The sequence below is a fragment of the Phasianus colchicus genome, chromosome 4, assembly GCF_987193195.1.
Source record: "Phasianus colchicus chromosome 4, bPhaCol1.hap1.1, whole genome shotgun sequence".
NCBI lineage: Eukaryota > Metazoa > Chordata > Aves > Galliformes > Phasianidae > Phasianus > Phasianus colchicus.
The window spans coordinates 35,100,941-35,119,071 of NC_143439.1; the positions used below are offsets into that span (position 1 = coordinate 35,100,941).

The following is an 18,131-nucleotide window of genomic DNA, read 5'->3' on the forward strand; positions in this document are numbered from 1 at the left end:
CATATTTCATCAGCATGATATGGATGATTTTCAATTGGATTGAGGAGATTCTTTGCTGCAAGAAGCAGGAAAAAAAAAAAAAAAAGCAGAATCTTTGTTTACCTGGGCCTGTGGTTTCTAAGCATCTACTTTTTACTACGTTCATTTTTTGACTCAAAGCGAAAATGGGAATTCACCCTTTTCTCTTTTTTTCCTGTCCAATGTGCAGATGGGGCATATTTTAATTCACTCCATCAATCCCTGCCCCCCTACGCACAAACTCACCTAGCCAATGGAAAAGAAAAAAGGGTTACTCATTAATCCATTCTTCAAAGCTTTCCAAACTGAAATGGGTGGGTTTTACATCTGCATCAAAGACCAATATATAGGTAGGTATGTGGCATACCTGAACACAGCTCAAACTGAAGTGTTCATCTTGGATAGCTCCTAACACAACAAAACTCATCAGTATGGAGAGGATGATTATTTTCTGCATGCTCTTCTTCTGTTCCAGTATGGTGCTGACTGCAGCTCCACCAAAAGCAATGAAATACAAACAGCTTGCAAAGACAATTGACCAACTAAAAGATGTAGTGAAAGATAAGGTAAGCAAAGTGTTTGTCCTAATTCTGAAATTATTTTCAAGTATTATGCATTGAATATATCTTTTGAGGGACATTGCTCGAATGCTAAACTTTTCTAATTAGATTTGTTTTATTGTAGGATGTTGAATTGCTGCATACACCAGAAAACCCTGAGGTGAGACCGGTTCAATCTTTCTTTCTAACTATATCAAATGTATTTTGTATTGGTTATTTCCACTGACAAATGGCAGATGCCTTCTTTTTCAGATCTCTGACCTAGAACTCTTAGTACAAGCTAGTTTGAAGGTGCTTTGATAAAAGTTCCTTATTCCTGGATTTTTCATGCCAGAAGCGTTTATACTATGCAGCCTTAATTATTAGGTTAGTGATAGGTTAGGTTAGGTTGTGCATTCTAGCACATCCACAGACTCAAATTTGTAAGTGTTCCCTTTACTCAGTGCCACGAGTACAAAACCTGCATGACTACAATGCTCCTGGGGATGCAGTTTTTGGGCAATGAAGCGCCTCCAGCTACTGTGAGCTCCAGGTGCACTGGTAATACTGCTGAACAGAGCTTGAAGGGATCCCCTTTCCCTCCCACTGGAGATAAATGTCTAGAGTGGTACTATAAGGCTATATTACATAGCACTTCCTTTCATGCAGTCACACTGGTTTCTGTCAGACTGCTTGTGAGAAAAGCGTGTGCTACCACACAGACCAGGAGACAAAGCTGCATTCTGCAAGTATTCTCTTTACATTATAACTTGTTAAAATAACCACAGCAGGTCTCTGCAAATCTCTTTTTATGCTGATACTTATTTATACATTTTTAAAATGATGATATTATGTATTATTCAAAGTCAGGAACTTCTCATATGTATTAAGTTACGCTAGAGTCACAGACAGCGTGCGCATATCTACATACTGGCAGGATGCGGGATTTACAGCATAATGAAATGCTAAAAATAACAGCATGTCTTAAAAGTTTAGAAACTCAGTGTGTTCTGCATTCTTTTGATAATCCCCAACATGCAATGAAGACCTTGTTATCAGTTATCTTAAATTTACCCATCGTGTTTGTTTGTGGATGTGGACACCTATTTCAGAAAGTAAGCGATTTTAAGCAACATGTAAAAATAATCATCATGCGTATTAAAAAAAACACTTGCAGAATAGAAAGGTTTTTACTCAGGGCCGTAAACTTTTTTTTTTTTTTTTTTTTTGCAAACTGCAATAAGAAAGGAAAAAAACTCACCTCTTTTCACAAAGCTGTCAGCCTCCTCTTAAGATTTATGGCTTGTGCATTTTTGACTTGCAAAAAACATAGCATGACCAAAACAGATACATTCCATCCCATCTCATTGCTAGAAACAACTGCAATGCAAAAAGTAACGCACCCAATATAACTGTTGGGTTTTTTTCACTAGCACTCTTTCTAACTTGTATCGTCAAAGTGAAAAGAGCCAGATGGTTAGCCGTCATTTTACTGCAGAGTTTACTGCTACCTCTGAAACAAGCAAATACACCCAGTGACTAATCGCTTCATCAGGTTGTTGCTTTTTTTTTTCTCTTGAAAAACACCAGGAAGGAAGACAACAGTTCATTTGCAGCACAGGGCTTTACGGGTTGACTCTGGGAGGTCCTGAGTACGTCTGTCAAAAAGTATAGGAGATAAAGAATTTAGGTATTTAGAAGGTACTGAGATCGATACAGGTTTGATCCCTGATGAAAAGCTAACGCTAATTGTTAAGAGTAATTGTTAACAGTAATTATTACCAGCAATCAAACTGATAAGGCTTTCATTCTGTGGAGTGAAATTTACATTTATTGAATTATCCAAATATACATATGTTATATATTCTATTATTATATTGTATATATTATATGTCCCTCCAGTATCTAAAGGGAGGCTATAAGAATGGGGACAGACTCATCAGCAGGGGCTTCTGTGATAGAATGTGGGGAAATGGCTTCACACCAAAAGAGGGGAGGTTTTGACTGGATGTAAGGAAGAAGATTTTTACAGCAAGGGTAGTGAAGCACTGGCACAGGCTGTCCAGAGAGGCGGTGGATGCCCTGTCCTTGAAGACACTCAAGGTCAGGCTGGATGGGCTCTGAGCACCTGATGTAGCTGTAGGTGTCCTTGTTCACTGCAGGGGAACTGGACTAGATGGCCTTTAAAGTTCCTTTCCAACTCAAACAATTCTATGATTCTATACGAATTATAGCACGCCAAAGTTGCAGTTACACCTTAATGTACGAAACCAGATTTAATAAAAACTATTTCAGACAACTGCACTTTGAATATCATAGTACTACTTATATGACAACCTGCTTATGGCAGATTTGAATTTGGCCTTCAATACGTAGGAAGAAAACAATTTTTCATTACATCAACAATTCACTGGTTTATCAATATTGGTTTTGAATTCCTTGAGATACCAGTGAATGGACTGAGTGTTAGACCCACTGCAATCCCACAGCATTTCCCTGTACACTCAAGGGAGATTTAAAAAATAAAAAATAAAAAAAAAAGTAGCGGGAGGCTAAAGATAGCAGAAGACACAAACTCAAAAGAAAAGATACTGAAGCTGAGGAAGACTTCATACTTGAGTTGATTCGAAACTGCAAGACTGGAGGGAAAATAGGATAGACCTTGGTGATAGACCTTCCAGCTGAAGCCAATAGCACAATGCCCATTTACATCACATCAGCATCTAACTGCTGTTTGTTAGTTCAGGAAGCAAAGGTTTTTCAAGGTAATCTGTAAAATTAGAGGCAGTTGTAGAATGTTTGTCTCTGGCACAGCTATTTTACACATTTACCTAGCGCCCCTCAGACTTCACCAGCGGTACACACTTTTGAATGCCTCTTCATCAAAATGCTGAACCCATCACAACATAGCAAAAGTGCAATCCTTGTGGCCCTCTGACTGTTGGCCTGCCTACAGCTAACTGTTAACTCAGCAAAATAAGAAAAGAAAAAGCAGCATATATGAGAAGTGCTAGTTTCTCAGCTCATCACGGATGAGGCACAAAACGTTTTCAGTTTCAGCTGGAAAATCGATCTGTTGAAAAAAGAGTGCTTTTTTTCCAGTAAGCAAGTCTGGTTACGGTAAGAAGCTTGAAACAAACACAAAAGTGTGGTTTTTAATGAAAATAAAATGTTGTATCTAACCAACATAAGATGATGCTATTAACGTTTGCTATAGTCAACATACACCGAGATTGCCTTGTCCTTGCAAAAGCAGCACACTGCAGTGGCATCTAATAAACCAGATGAGACTCCGCTTTGGTAGCTGTTGGTATGCAAAACAAAGATGACGTCTTTGGAGCCATTCTAATATGCATAATCAGCAGTTTTAAGTGTGTGTTTCTTTGAAAAATGGAAAACACGTTAGAAATGGGCTTCAGTAAACACTGCTTTTCTTTTTCTGTTGATAGTAGGTTGGCTTTGGTGGTATTTTCCACAGTTACATGCCTAGTGAGGAAAACTGCTACCACACAGGAAAGGAGATTCTGGAGAGGTTGCAGCCTGTTAGTGTAATAAAAATTAATGTGCAACCACACCACGAAAGAGAAAAAGCAGGCTGCTGTCATGATTAATATCCAAAGGGAGACTTTCAGCACGTATTTGATGAGGAAATACTTAAGCAATTATCAAAGAATAGGAAAATCAAATGATCCTTTGTGTATCTAAAACTATATTAAAAAAAAAAAAAAGTAGTGTTGGATCTTCTCAATATGTATCTTGGATTCTTAATTTTGAACAAAAATCACAACTTAACATAACTTAATATGCAGTGATGTTCCTTTTAAAATTGTTCCTTCTGTTCCTGCCCTAGGATGGATGCCTGTTCACAGCTGTGACCTGCTTCCAGGATGGCATACTGAAATTACAGCCAAAAAACAGCCAAGTAAATGTTACATTCACCAAAACTGTGAAGATCTTGAGAAGAACCATTTTGCCAGACTCTGGAGAGGTATTATTTTCTGCCACTGCTCATAGTCTTGATCATTGCCCCTTATTATCTTCAACAGACACCACCTCTAACAGTAGAATCATAAGAGCCAAACTTGTTAGAAAATCTTTCATTACTTTGGAAACAAAAAATATCAATTTTTCCACACTTCCAAGAGACATTCATTCTGATCCTATCAGTCAGTTGCATGTATGCACTTTAATGATGACAACAATGTAATGTACAGGGCAAAAGAACAGGGAATACTGCAAAAATTGTGAATGAAAAATGTAGTTACTATTTTCAATCCCTTTCTGAAACAGCCCATGTCTTGGTTTTACTATTCATAAAAGGCTTTGATTACAATCAGCTAGTTTTTTTCTAGTAAGAAGTCTTTAAGTATTATTGACAATTATGATGAGATCTTTCAAAGTGGCATGCTCTGCTTTATCTTTCAGCATTGTGAGTCTTCATGTCAATCTTACGAGAGAAAAAAACCCCAAGAGTTTCTGAACAGCTTTTCAAAACTGATGCAAAAGGTAATCAATTAGATTTGGATCTTCCTGTCTGGTTTCTGACATTCTGTAAATAAGCACTGATACCTGTATTTTCTGTTATTCCTAACACTGCATTTTTTTCACAGTTATTCAAGAACTGTGGATACACCAGAGCTGAAGGCTACTGAAAATCTACTATTTAAAGCAGACACTATTATCTTATTTAAGACAATGTGAAAAATGTAAATATTTCTCATTGCTACTTTGCTGTGCTGTGTGTGTGGTAAGTGAAAGCTTCTCCCCAAAATATTAAGGAGGCTTATTAGAATGGCTAAGCATAAGAATGATGCTGATTTGAAAGTAATCCTAGCTTCATCTCACAGTGAAATTCCAATTGTAATTTCAGAAAACAAGGCCCACTTGTGGGACTTTACTATCACCTTATGCTGAACTAGAAATGCATGAGATGGCTGCTAGTCTTTTTTTGCATTCATCTCAAATGAATCTTATACATAAATGTCTGAAACATTTTAAAGAAAACAGACAAAAAGTTACCAGTTACTCAGGTTTCTACTTGGACTGATTTCCTTATCTACAACAATAATACCACACACACAATTTTATTTATAAGTTTTTAGATTGTATCTTAGCTCACTATGAAAAAAAATATCCTGCATGTAAGTATCACAGAAGGAGTGGAAAAACATTTACAGATCATACTGTATGGTATGGGTCTGACATGTTTCCATGTTGAAGTTAACCAGGCATTTGCCCCTGGTTTCAACAGGGAAAGGGTTAACTCAAATGCTTTAAGTGGAGATGTAGAATTCTTGTAGAATTCTCTGGGGAAAAAACTTCTCCCAGGACACAGAATTCCACTTTGACTTCTTCAAGCTACCATAAATTCATGGTTGATATGACTGGCCACTGCAAGAGATCCAGCAAATACAGTAACTGATGATTATTCAGAGTGAAGCTTCTCAAAAGCATATTTCCTTTCTCAGAATATTTTACTCTTATATTCATGTACCATAACACTATTTCTTCTGTTCACTCTTGATTCACCAGAACGCTTTAAATAGCATTTTTTTTCTTTAAAACCTGTCAAGTTTTTGTTTGTGGAAACTTCACTGTAGAGCTTCTGCACCTTGTACATTTCTGTGAAACTTTGGCCAGAGATAGCACTGGCTTTTTATTTTTATTTTTTAATAAAAGTAAGTATCACATCACTTAGAACTAGTTTTTAGCAACTTAATTATGTACAACAATATTCTGTTTGCCATGACTCTGTACCTTGAGATTTCCATCTGAGAAGCAGCTGTTAATTTACCCTCTAAAGAGATATTGGACCCATGAAACACTGCTCTTGGAAGGGAGTGTAAAGGCTGCCAGTAAAGATTAACCTTCCATCTGACTTTCTCTTTACTTAGTAGAAATACAGTATGAAAAGGAAACTGGAATGGAAAATGATAACTTAGTTATCTCCAGAAATATTGAGAGGCACTATTAAAAATATTTCCTTTCTTATAATTGTCAGCCTATAGAAAAACTAACAGAAAAAGCTTTTTTTTTTTTTCTTTGCCTCCACAATTTTACTGTCCTGAAATGTAAACTTCTTCAAAACATACATATGTTAAGAGGAGGAAGGAAGATCCTCAGGGCAACAGTGAACAAAGTTTCCACAGTGAGTTCTCTTTTGCTTTCCATCTCCTTGTTTCAGGCTGATGACAATTTTGCTTCAGATTGTGTTTCTTTTATCCTTTGCTTTTATTTGTTTGAAAAACTTTTTCCTCTAAGTAATGTCCCACTATATCTCAGTGTTTCTGCATTTCTGAACGAAAATTGACATTCTAAAAATGAACTGCCTCTTGTATGTTTTTTTTTTTTTTTTACTCATAGATCTCTTTTCCAGTAATTCAGTATGTGCATTCAAATCAGTATTTTACAAAACCCTGTTACAATTACTGTTGCAGAGGTGAAATGTGATTAGCATGCTTTGTTTAAGAGAACACTGTACATTATATATTTACTAGTAGCCATTATAAAAGATTGAAAAGCAGCTTTTAACTGCTTTAACTTTTTTTTTTTTTTTTAACTTAAGATGGATCTCTTATTGCCACTTCCTTAACAGAATATCATAAGCTAACTGGCTATTCCTGCCTACACTGAAACTGTTGATTTTTTTTATTGTTTGTTCATTTTTGCACGCAAGGCAGCATGTAACAAACTAAGTAATGTAGCTATTTCTGTTTAGTGACTTGCCCCACTGTTTTTAATTTACGGATCTCATCACAGCAAGTGTAGTGGCTAAAGGTTGGTTGGTAGGTTTTCTGAATCTCAATATACTCATTTGTAAAGTAATACCATTTCTTATATCTGCAAAATAACTTTAATCAAAATGCTAAAGTCATGATTTAAAAAAAAAAAAAAAAAAAAAAAAAGCAAGAAGCTGTAACAAATCTAACTTAAAGGGTTAATTGTCCCTAAATCCTGGAGAAAACTGTATTGACCGGATAATCAGACATATGGGAAAAATAAATCACAGCATTATCGCAGTTGCTCTTAGTTAATGCCACTCCTCTGGGCAGTGCCAGCACAGTCACTCTGGAACTCTCTGTACATTTAAAATACACTTAAGACTCACACGATGCTGAGGCCTCTTATTAAGTTTTCGATTTGTGACAGCTATGAAAGATTGAGTGTATTATTTAAGGATGTACTGTTTTAATCCCAAATGAAGAACAAGAAAGCAGCGAAGGACAGATCAGTCTTCAAGAGGACATCACCTTGTTCTTCAACACTATTTGCAGGAGAATAATATGAAGATGGCCCAATTCTTGATGTTGGGAGGACTAGTTACCACAATTCCAGACATGAAACAATCTTGATTTATTTTTATTTGTAAGGTGAACTCTCTTTGTACTGACTGCATTGTTAGAAGAAGAATGTTTCTGTAGCTGAGTACATAGGGTAAGCCATAAAAGCTCATTACCTCCCAGGGAGGTTTAACAATATATTTATGATTTTGGTCATAAATGCCCATTGTTGGCACTTCAATATGTGTCTTAGCATGGTATATACAGTTCTGTATAATATTTACTTTTCTTGAGAGGTTTCTGTATTATTATGCCAATTGTCTCATTTAATTTAATTATTTATTGTATTTTGTGAATTGAATGTTTATACTGAGGACTTCGTGGTTTGATTTATTTATACACCTATGATATTAAATAATTTTAGCTAACACATTTTTCACTTGTTCTTTTCTTAAAAAGCTTCCGGCCATTTCAATCCTTACTGTGGTTCATAAGACTCCTCATGTGAACTTTATTAGCCCACACTATCACAGATGCTGCCAGATCAGACCAAAGATATGGTATACAAAGTATATTGTCCCTCTGCACACAATGACTACAGGGTGTTCCACAAGACAAGGCATTCTTACAATCATGTGAAGTCTCCATCACTACATTACACCTTCAAAGGGAGCACAGTGTTCAACACACAGCAGTTTGCATATGCCATAAAGCTTAAATTTTTTGACTACCATCACATTCAGATTGCACACCTACTTCTGACAGAATCTTTTTGGGCTGCTCCTGGCCTCTTGCCCCTTGGTCTGTACAGACATCCAGGGTCGCCTTGTTCCCAGATGCAGAATCCAGGACTAATTCTTTTTAAGCTTCCTAAGGTTGGTGATTGACAGAGATCTTGTGATAATATCAGCCAGCTCTTTAAGTACCATGGGTTGAATCCCACTGGGGGATTCAGCTGAAGCAGAAAATCCTGCACAAGTTCAGAGTTGGCTGGAGTTTTTCACTCCCACAGTGACTCTCGAGTCCTAGAGCCCTAGCCCCAAAAGGCATTAAACACCTCTGCTTTACCTACATTCCTATTTGTGAGGTGATCAATCTCATCAAGTAATGGCCCAGTGTAATCTCTGGTCCTCCTTTTCCTGTTAACATACTTCAAACATTTATTTGCTTTTAAAGTTTAGGAAAATTGAAAAATATAGAAGTAATGTCTCCTACTTATTTTCATGGAAACTACAGCAGATACAAAGAGAACAATAGCACTATTTGATAGAGCAAATTCTCAGCAACAAAACACTGTTTTGCTATTAGCCATGTTTTTTTGCCCACGATGAACAAGAACCTGTGTGCCACTCATAAAAATCGACATGGCTGTCAGGAATGTGGCATGTCTTTCATGTCACTGTAACCACTGCTGAAATGCACCACTCACAGCCTCACTGTGCTCACATTCACTGGTCGGACATTAAGCAAGAAGCAATGAACATCAATTTGTGCAATTTTTTTTCGCATGGAGAAATTCATTTCCACAGCTTTGCTTCACACACACTTCCATGTCAGACATCACTTTGTCAGACTGTCCCTCCATTGCCATCTGGCACATGACAACAAAATGTAAGAGAATATTGGTGGGAAGGTTCAACCTCTACTGCCACACACCACCACCATCTGCCTCTGACATCATGGGCTAACATCATCAAATAGGAGGCATTACTTTCAGCCCTCATGAATACAGATTAAAGATACTAGTCTATGATTCCAGAAATATTATTAGTAGCTGATGAAATAGTGTCTGCTGCATTCAGTCTATACTGTGTTAAACACCTTGACACTGTACTGTGACAAGCAAATAGACCCAGAAGTCCTGTGGTTGGGCTACTTTATCTTCCTAAGAATCTTGTTCATTTGTTGTCTCTTAACTCAAATTACAGTGCTCTAGTCCTAACACAACATGAAACAGATTTCACAGCCTTAACATAAGGCTTTAGGCTTTCAGTATGTTTAGAACTATTTGCTAGAGCAGACGATACACTTTATGGGCATCTGCTCTGCAGTGGAAAACAACAGAGCCTCTTAAACTACAGGACTGTGCCTCCACTAGAGTAACTCAACTATTTAACCCCACTGAGAAGTTTAGGCACCATTTTTCCCACATCAACCAAGACATCTGGGCATAGATGCTGCTGCATAGATGAATCACAAATCTCTTTCAGATTTAGAACATCTCAAAAATGTTTGTTCTGTATAGATACGCTGTATTCTTTCTCTCAGTTGTTTACATCTTCATGGATGCATTTTCCCAACAGCTGTGGGTTGTACATTGCTCTTGCTTTTCACTTTTACTGATGATCCATGTTGTAAAAGGTGCAAAGCTGAAAGTGAACATTTCCTACTCGAACATCCTTCTCCAAGCTAATGATCTGAATTGCTCTACTGCCACCTGTTGATAACTGTGACAATATGTTTTGCTCTACACTGGAAATAATACTTATTTTCTTCTCATTTAATTTTCCATTTTTCTGCTTACACATCTGAAGACTTCCCAGTATCCTTTTCTTGTCCAATTGCATTACCACTGTAAGACCATGAAGTATATGTTTTAAAAACCCAGAGTGAAGACAACCAAAAAAATTACTTCTATTTTCTAGACTTCAGAGATGTTAAAAACACCAAATATGAAGCATTGGTCAACTCATACAGGATAATCTGTTTGTTTCTTATGGAAGTTTTGTTTCTGAAACTTGCATGTTTCCAGCATATCTCTTGTGTAATTCTTGAACAACCTGCAGTGACAACTTACCTAGGATGAAAGGCTTAAAAGGGTAGATAAAAATTCTGAAGGAATGAGAGCATGAATACTGATGGTAAGTGAATACGAAGTCACTCAGAAAACTGACAGATGAAACTTGAGATAAATCACCTGAAACCACAGACAATACTGCCATCATACAAATGTTTTGTGGCTAGGTTAAGGTCTATATTCTTTTGGATAAGAGCATCTTCAATGGGTTTACTACATTTTAGCTTGTGTACATGCACTTCACATCATCAGCTGGCTTCTTTTTCCAATGCAATTGAATTAAATCAAGTCTGGCTCAAAGATAAACACTTGGCGTTTGTCCCGACACCGGCTTGCACATTCAAGAAGTAAAGAATTCAGCAGTGAAGCAGATAGGACTGCAGCTACATATAGTGCAGTTGGTCCTTGGGCAGTAACATTCCCAGGTATGTCAGAGACAATATATGAATATCTTCAAAACTTTTTATGGAGCAAAGCTGATTACAACAGATATTTATACGATGTAGAAAGAGAATACAGATTACGTTCTCAAAACTCACTGCTGATACCAATTTGCTAACAGATTAACAGTCAACAAAGATAATTTACAACAATTTCCTCTCCTTATCATCTGTACACCAAGCTTAAAACTATCCTCACAATTAGGAACTTAATAAAGTTAGCAGTGAATACGCTTGCTGTTCCTACTACTGTCATTAGAAGGGAGTAAGATTACTATTTCTGAATGTGTATAATTGCTTATTCATCACACTCTGCCTTTAGGCAACTTGCCATCCTTATGTCCAGCAGTCTTTCTTCATTCACAGCCATACGAGGGAAACCAGGAGTATAAACCCTGAAAACCTGTTTCACCAACAATCAATTTAGGAATATCGATTCAGGAAAGGCTGTCATCACTTTAACCAATCCCTCGTGCTCATCATCCGCAGGAGCGACTCAGTAACACTGCAAATCTCCACTATTTCCATTGGGTGGCAGTAGGTAACTGCCAGCACCAAAGTGGTTGAGTTTGGTGAAGACCCACACCACTGTACAGAAAAGAGCTTCCAGATACTGACAGTAATTCGTTTTGCACTGCTTAAAGCTTCCACAATTCAGTCATCTGGCCAAACAATGAGAAACGTGGTAAAGCACTACTCAAGGTGTCTTGAGCTGCATCAGAGCACTTCCAGACACCAGAAGTTATATTCTGATTATACAACATGCACACTAGTGAAGGACAGATTGAAGAAAGCTTAGAAGATATCAAAAGTAAGCATGGGTTTCAAACCACAAGGGGAACAACACAGACATTTTAAATGATCTTACAACAAAGAGACATGTCACAGTTTTATGTTTTTTTGGTTTTCAGTGTTCCACATCAAAACATCACGTACTGGAATTAAAGTGTTAATGCTCCAATTCCAGGTACCTATCCCTATACGTTACAGAAGTCATGGGAACAAATCTCTCTCTCTGCTCTTAGAGAGCTTCGTTAGGAAGCATTATTGGATCCAACTAATTAAAGACGATGAACCCTCCTTCTCACATGCACCATCAAAAATCTCAGCTGTTAGAGGAAAACGCTTTCCAGCTCCAGTACGGAATTCTACATCGCGAATTGCCTTGTGGCGTTATGTGACCATGGAGAAGACAAGAGGAAGTGGCATGACCAAGCTACTCCTGTACTACGAGCAAAAATCTGTCATGAAGTTAACTAGATCAATTTATGCCTGTGATAGGGGGCAGTAGGCCCCTGCCTCCCCACCACCACCCCCAGCCCCACAAAATGGGAAGGAAGGAAGGGAGGAGAAAAAAAAACAGTGGCAACAATCTATGGAGGTAAATTTATTTTACTAACGATGATATTGGAATGCAAGATAACACAATAAAATACAATCTAATTGAAACTGAGACTAATAAATCAAATAAGATAGGAGAGAGAGAGCTCCTGAGACTGAGTCAAACCTGAAAAGCTTGGAACGGCTAGGAAAGCACCCTCCAGCACCCACTGCCAGGCAGTAAGAGACCGCCCCACCCGGAAGGGTCAGATCCCATGACTTCCGTAATGTATAGGGATAGGTACGTAGAATTAGAGCATTAACACTTTAATTCCAGTACATGATGTTTTGATGTGGAATACTGAAAACCAAAAAACATAAAACCATGACAAGACATAAGTTGCATTTCTTTCTCTTAGTATTTTTCATGTCCTCAGTGTTAAGTTATAAGATTGCAGAAAAACTCACCTTGCTGTGGCTTGGTCTGTGCAAACATACGCTATTCCCAGCACAGACTTGCATGGTCCTTCTGGTCTGAAGCATCTTTAACAGCTTCCATCTGTTTGGTTTGGGACTCTCTCCTTCCCACTTAGCATACAAGCTGACCATATGTTTCTTGTGACACAGGGCCTAAGCACTCACTGTACACGGCAGTATCTCATGTCACCTTTTCAGCAATAACTATTCATGCCAATAAAAGGTGTGCAGTGGCAGCTGGAGATGATAGGCAGAGCATTGCTCCTACCCAGAGATTTCTGCCATCCAGCAGGAGATGGCCCTGCTATGGTACCAATGATTTCTCTTCAGCTGTTAGTCTGATGAACTGGGAACCAGGACTTCAGAGTAGTCAAGGAGGCAGACAGGATATCAATGCTAATTTTCCCTTTGGAGAGAAAATATGGGTCATTAATCAGCTTTGACTCACACTCTAACACTGTTTCAACACCTTGTGATTGCAGTGCATGACCCTGGTCAGCTTCCAGAAGACAAGTTTTGGACTTCTTGTGATCAGGACTGCACTAAGACTCTGCTAAGAAGGGATGTGCAATGAACAGTTTGCCTTGTTTCTCTCATGTTTCTGTGAAAAGTCCTTGTCTCTTGGAGACAGGATTCTCCAAGTCCTACAGAGACCCTTACAGCTAACACATTGCCCTGCAAAGCGTACACTGATGCCTATTCATTATTGTCATTAGCATGCCATTCAATGACCATCCTTTCAAGCTAATCAATGCATAGAGTTGGTGACCTTCAGAGACGGACTTTGTTACTTTTAGAAATCCAAGTGACTAGAGCAGACAAAATATTTTTATGCATATAGATCATAGAATCATAAGGTTGGAAAGGACCTACAAGATCATCTAGTCCAACCACCCTCCCATTACCATTGCTACCACAAGCCACTAAACCGTATCTCGCAGCTCCTCATCCAGACACCTCTTGAACACTGTCAGGGACAGCAACTCCACCACCTCCCTGGGCAGGGCATTCCAGTGCCTGACCACTCTCTGAGAGAAAAAGTTCTTCCTTATGTCTAACCTAAACCTCCTCTGGCACAACGTGTGGCCATTTGCTCGGTCAGATGTTAATTCCATGAAAGATTTTTTAATGTTTTTCCTAAGGCACAGTTTTTCTTTCCAAAGACCAAAGTTACTGTTCTTGAGGAGATTTACTCAGGCATCCACTAAATCTTTTTTTTTTTTTTCTCATAACATATATGTGTTTTCCCAGTTGCCTAGATTCTCTGTGGAACCTCTTTAGAACACGTGCTTCTCATTTGTCACTGTTCAATCCTCACATAGCATGGCATCTTCCAGAGAAAGTTTATAGAAAGGTTATACCTGCTAGTTAGCAATTCAAATATTTTTGAACTCCTGGGTGAATACTGCCAGCAGCCTGCTACTGTTTGTTTTAAACTTTGCCTCCAAAACACTTTCTTAGCCTCTTCAGTTTCAAAGGACCTTTCAATGATTTCTTCATGAACAAAGTTACCAACATTCTTACTTTATTCCAAACAGAACCTTTTCGCTTCTTGTACACAAGTTATTAGCTAGCTTGTTTTTGACAGTCTTATCTTGTTTATCAGTCTTATTTTTAAAAAAATTATATATATTTGATCATTATTTTACAGTCTTGCAGGATTCTTGGTCCTGATATATTTAAAATAAGAGTTAGTATTAATTTTAATGACGTTTTCTCAAATTCTTGTACAACTCTTTCCATTATTACCTAAAACCTTAAAACAAATATAGAATCACAGAATTGCAGGGGTTGAAAGGGACCTCTGGAGGTCATCAAGTTCAACCTCCCTGCTAAAGCAGGTTCCCTACGGTAAGTTACACAGGAAAGCATCCAGGTGGCTTTTGAACACCTTCAGGGAAGGAGATTCCACAACCTCTCTGGGCAGACTGTATCAGTGCTCCAACACCCTCACAGCAAAGAAGACAGCGAATGTGAAAACAAGAATGAAGGTGTTTTATATTATGACAAGCTGAACAGAGATCAATACCAGCAAGGAGTGAAGCACACAATAATATATGAGGTTAGCACATCAAATCTAGCATTTCATCAAATTCGGTGGCACTGAATTTTTATGTAAATAAACAGAACCAGCGTAAAGACCAGATCATAGCACAAGAGGGCACCAGGCAACTGAAAGCAGAACACAGACCTCCCCGCCTCAATTTTTTAAAGAAATAAATCTCTCTAATTCCTAAATGTAGGGAATTAATGTTCAGAAAGATTTACTGGAACAAGCAACAGCGCTCTCATTCCTGAGAAATAATTAACAATCAAAAGTTATAAAGTTGGCTTTTTCACTACAAAATAAGATAATTTAGGATACCATTACCTCTTTGAATATAAATCCACCATTTACCTGCAATGGCCTTAACTCAGTGGAACAGATCGAATCAGTCCTGAAGTTAGTTATCTTAGATTAAGAGGATAATGTCTGCACTGACAGTATTAACTGCAATAGGTTAAAAATAAGGGTAAGGAAGATTATTAGAATAAATTAGTAAATCTTAGTGTATGCGTTAGGCATTTCTAAAGCATACTACCATTCTGCTTGAGGAGTTCATAAATACCTCACCTAATCATTACTACTATTATTCCTTTCTTTACAAACACATAAGTAAGTCAGGCACAAAGTCATTAGACAGTTTTACCAAAACTACATATAAGCTTCACCAGAGGCACACAATAAAGCAAAACGAAGCTAATGGATTCATTCTAGTCATCCCTGTCAGACAGGTACAAAAATGACAGAGTATCTATATTCTTCCTAATGATTCACATAGTGTTTATGAATGCTTTTCCCAAAAGGATGAGATTTCATAGTCAGACAAGGTATACTTGCTAATGCCAAGGCCATTTTTTAAATTCAGGTGGAATACACAATATTTGCAAGGAAGTAAGCAGGAATTTTCTACAAAGTTGTGCTCCGTACTGTATTCATTCTCTCTCTTTTCAGCAGTACTTAGTAAGTGGAGTATATAAAAACACAAGTAAATCAAGTCAACTCAGCAAGAAATATCTGGCTTAGCTGCTAATAGCACAATGAAGTTTTAAGACAGTCTGTTGCCATCTCCCTGCTGTGTTCTCTTTTCCAGAGACAGTTTTTCAGTTCAAATATTTATTATTTAAATATTACTTTGTTCCCTCTTCCTACATTAATCTCTTTCCCAACCTTAATTTCCCCTCTCCCTCTTAACAATTTCAGCCTCTCTTTCATCTATCCTCCCTCTCTCCTTTAGATAAAGCCAGTTTAATGGTGCATGACATCTACAACTATTTTGGATTAACACAAGGAAAGACAAAGTATTGGTAAATCTTGCCCTACCATACAACAGGTCATTTATTTCCAGTTCCCACTGCACTTTGCTTTTTGTAGAAGGTGAAAATACCACATTACCAGTACACTGAACCTTTGCTTGTTGGGGTATGGGAAAAGTCCATATCACTGCTAGCTTCTCAGCTAAATACAGCCTTTTAATCAATAATAAAAGGGCAAAAGCCATTCATGTTTTTGAATCTATTTGTGAAAGCTCAGAAACATCACCACCAAATTGTATGATTAGGAGAAACTGAACTTGAAAAGAGACATGCATACAAATCACAGAATTTGAAGCAGAAAAATGTACAACTTCCTTGCTATGTATGGAAGAACTGCACTTTCTTTCTATCAGCTTCTAATACAATCACTTGCCGACAGCAATCATAAAAGCCTGCACAAATTAAGTGCCAATTTTGTCAAGGAAGCACAGCCAGTCCAGTCAGCACATAGTGAGGATGACAAAAGGAGCAATAGGTCAGGAAGTGGTGGAGGGTTCAATGCTCAGCATAGCTCCACGGTGGCACCAAACCAAGCCAGGGTGCGCCTTTCCATGGCACAGCATGGCTGCCATCCAGGTGCGGAGCAGGCAGCCTCTCCTTATCATTCCCTATGGACTTGCTGCCTCCCTTCTTGATGGATACCACATTTTCCCTTGAATTCTCATTTCTTCTCACGTCCCATGTTCTGTTAGACTGTTGCTATGTTCTACCCTCCCCCAACTCCACCCTCCCTGACAAATATATACGAAGTTCAGCATCAGAAATTCTTCTTCCTTTCACTACCACCATCCACTCTTCTATTTACTCAATCCCAACCCTTCACTTTAGCTGGCAAGTGTATCTTCACATCTCTTCAAACCCGAAGTGAATCAGGTTAAAAATAGCCTTGGTCCCTCTGGCAAAACAACCAAATATTTTGGGTGAAATTATTATCACTGATCCTTTCCATTATCAGATTTACACCATGGCACTACCAACAGCTGAATAAGTACCAAGTACCAATGCAATTTGATAGGAAATATTTTTTATGGCATTAAAACTACTGGGGGCTTATTGATTGCTTCAGGCTCTTTTTTCACCTGTGTTTCACTGGAACTGGGCTGCCTTAATCCAATCCCAGTTCTGCTTTCATTAACAATCCTCAAACTGTTGTATTTTTGAGGGGAATCTTGGCTGAAGAGACAAGTTATATTTGATCTATATCAGCTCTCTGACCCAGACAGATGCACTGCACAACCTCATGAAGCAACAGGATGGCACAGGCAACCAGAGGAAGTGAACAAGAATCATGCATTAAGATGACGATAAGCCCACTCAGCTCAAGGGGCACAGTCTTGTCCTCCATAAATATGAATGTTCTGCATCACAGTAAAACTTTCCTCAAAAACATTTTTACAGGGCAAACTCAGAAGTAGAACAGGCTGGGAATTTTTTAGTGAAATATTTTTCCACTGGAGGATAAGAAATCTGCTGAAACTGAAACATTTCAACTTTCACTGAAACGATTTGACAAATCTTTCAACAATAACCATTTCCCAGGTCCAGAATTGAACTTCTGTAAAAAAACAAGACATTGTGCACTAGAGCAGAGGAGACTACTGGTTTCTGGTGTGGGCATTTGACAGGAAAGTGAATGCTGGAGCTGGGTCCCATCCCTGCTCGGCTTGATTTGACTTTTGCATTTGGATATGCTCCACCAACATCCCAGAGGAGGTACTTACTTAACAGGCTGTTGACAGATGTGGATCATTCTTTTTTTTTTTTTTTTTTTAATTAAAATTGTTGTAAGTTTGCAACTTTATTTCAGTGTGACATAGGGAAAAAAAGGTCAAAACTGAAAAAATGACATTTCTGTGAGATGGGAAAATATTTTTCAGCTTGTTCTACCTGATTCTCATAAGCT

The 18,131-nt window shown here is 38.0% G+C and overlaps 2 protein-coding genes across 6 annotated transcripts in view; one reads left to right on the forward strand and one right to left on the reverse strand.

Annotated features, from left to right (window-relative positions):
- Positions 1 to 18,131, reverse strand: part of ADAD1 (adenosine deaminase domain containing 1) — a 70,946-nt gene that overhangs the window by 12,511 nt on the left and 40,304 nt on the right. For 4 of the 5 annotated variants that reach the window (XM_090139174.1, XM_090139172.1, XM_090139171.1 and 1 more), the window contains 2 exons: positions 1,819 to 2,215; positions 103 to 560 (listed from right to left, as the gene is read on the reverse strand). The exons of the other annotated variant lie outside the window; for it this stretch is intronic. The gene's annotated coding sequence lies outside the window, so the exon portion shown is untranslated. The remainder of the gene's footprint in view (positions 1 to 102; positions 561 to 1,818; positions 2,216 to 18,131) is intronic. 5 annotated transcript variants of the gene reach the window in all.
- On the forward strand, positions 450 to 10,628 carry IL21 (interleukin 21). Its single transcript, XM_090139177.1, has 5 exons — positions 450 to 584; positions 703 to 738; positions 4,408 to 4,545; positions 4,983 to 5,063; positions 5,168 to 10,628. The coding sequence occupies exons 1-5, from the start codon at positions 450 to 452 to the stop codon at positions 5,207 to 5,209; spliced, it is 432 nt and encodes a 143-aa protein (XP_089995303.1). The 3' UTR covers positions 5,210 to 10,628.

What these genes read in the sequence shown, in the direction of transcription:
- IL21 (XM_090139177.1), top strand. Translation starts at nt 450, where the DNA reads ATGGAGAGGATGATTATTTTCTGCATGCTCTTCTTCTGTTCCAGTATG. An exon ending in ATACACCAGAAAACCCTGAG is followed by an intron (nt 739 to 4,407) that starts GTGAGACCGGTT and finishes TTCCTGCCCTAG; the next exon opens with GATGGATGCCTGTTCACAGC. An exon ending in TTTCAAAACTGATGCAAAAG is followed by an intron (nt 5,064 to 5,167) that starts GTAATCAATTAG and finishes TTTTTTTCACAG; the next exon opens with TTATTCAAGAACTGTGGATA.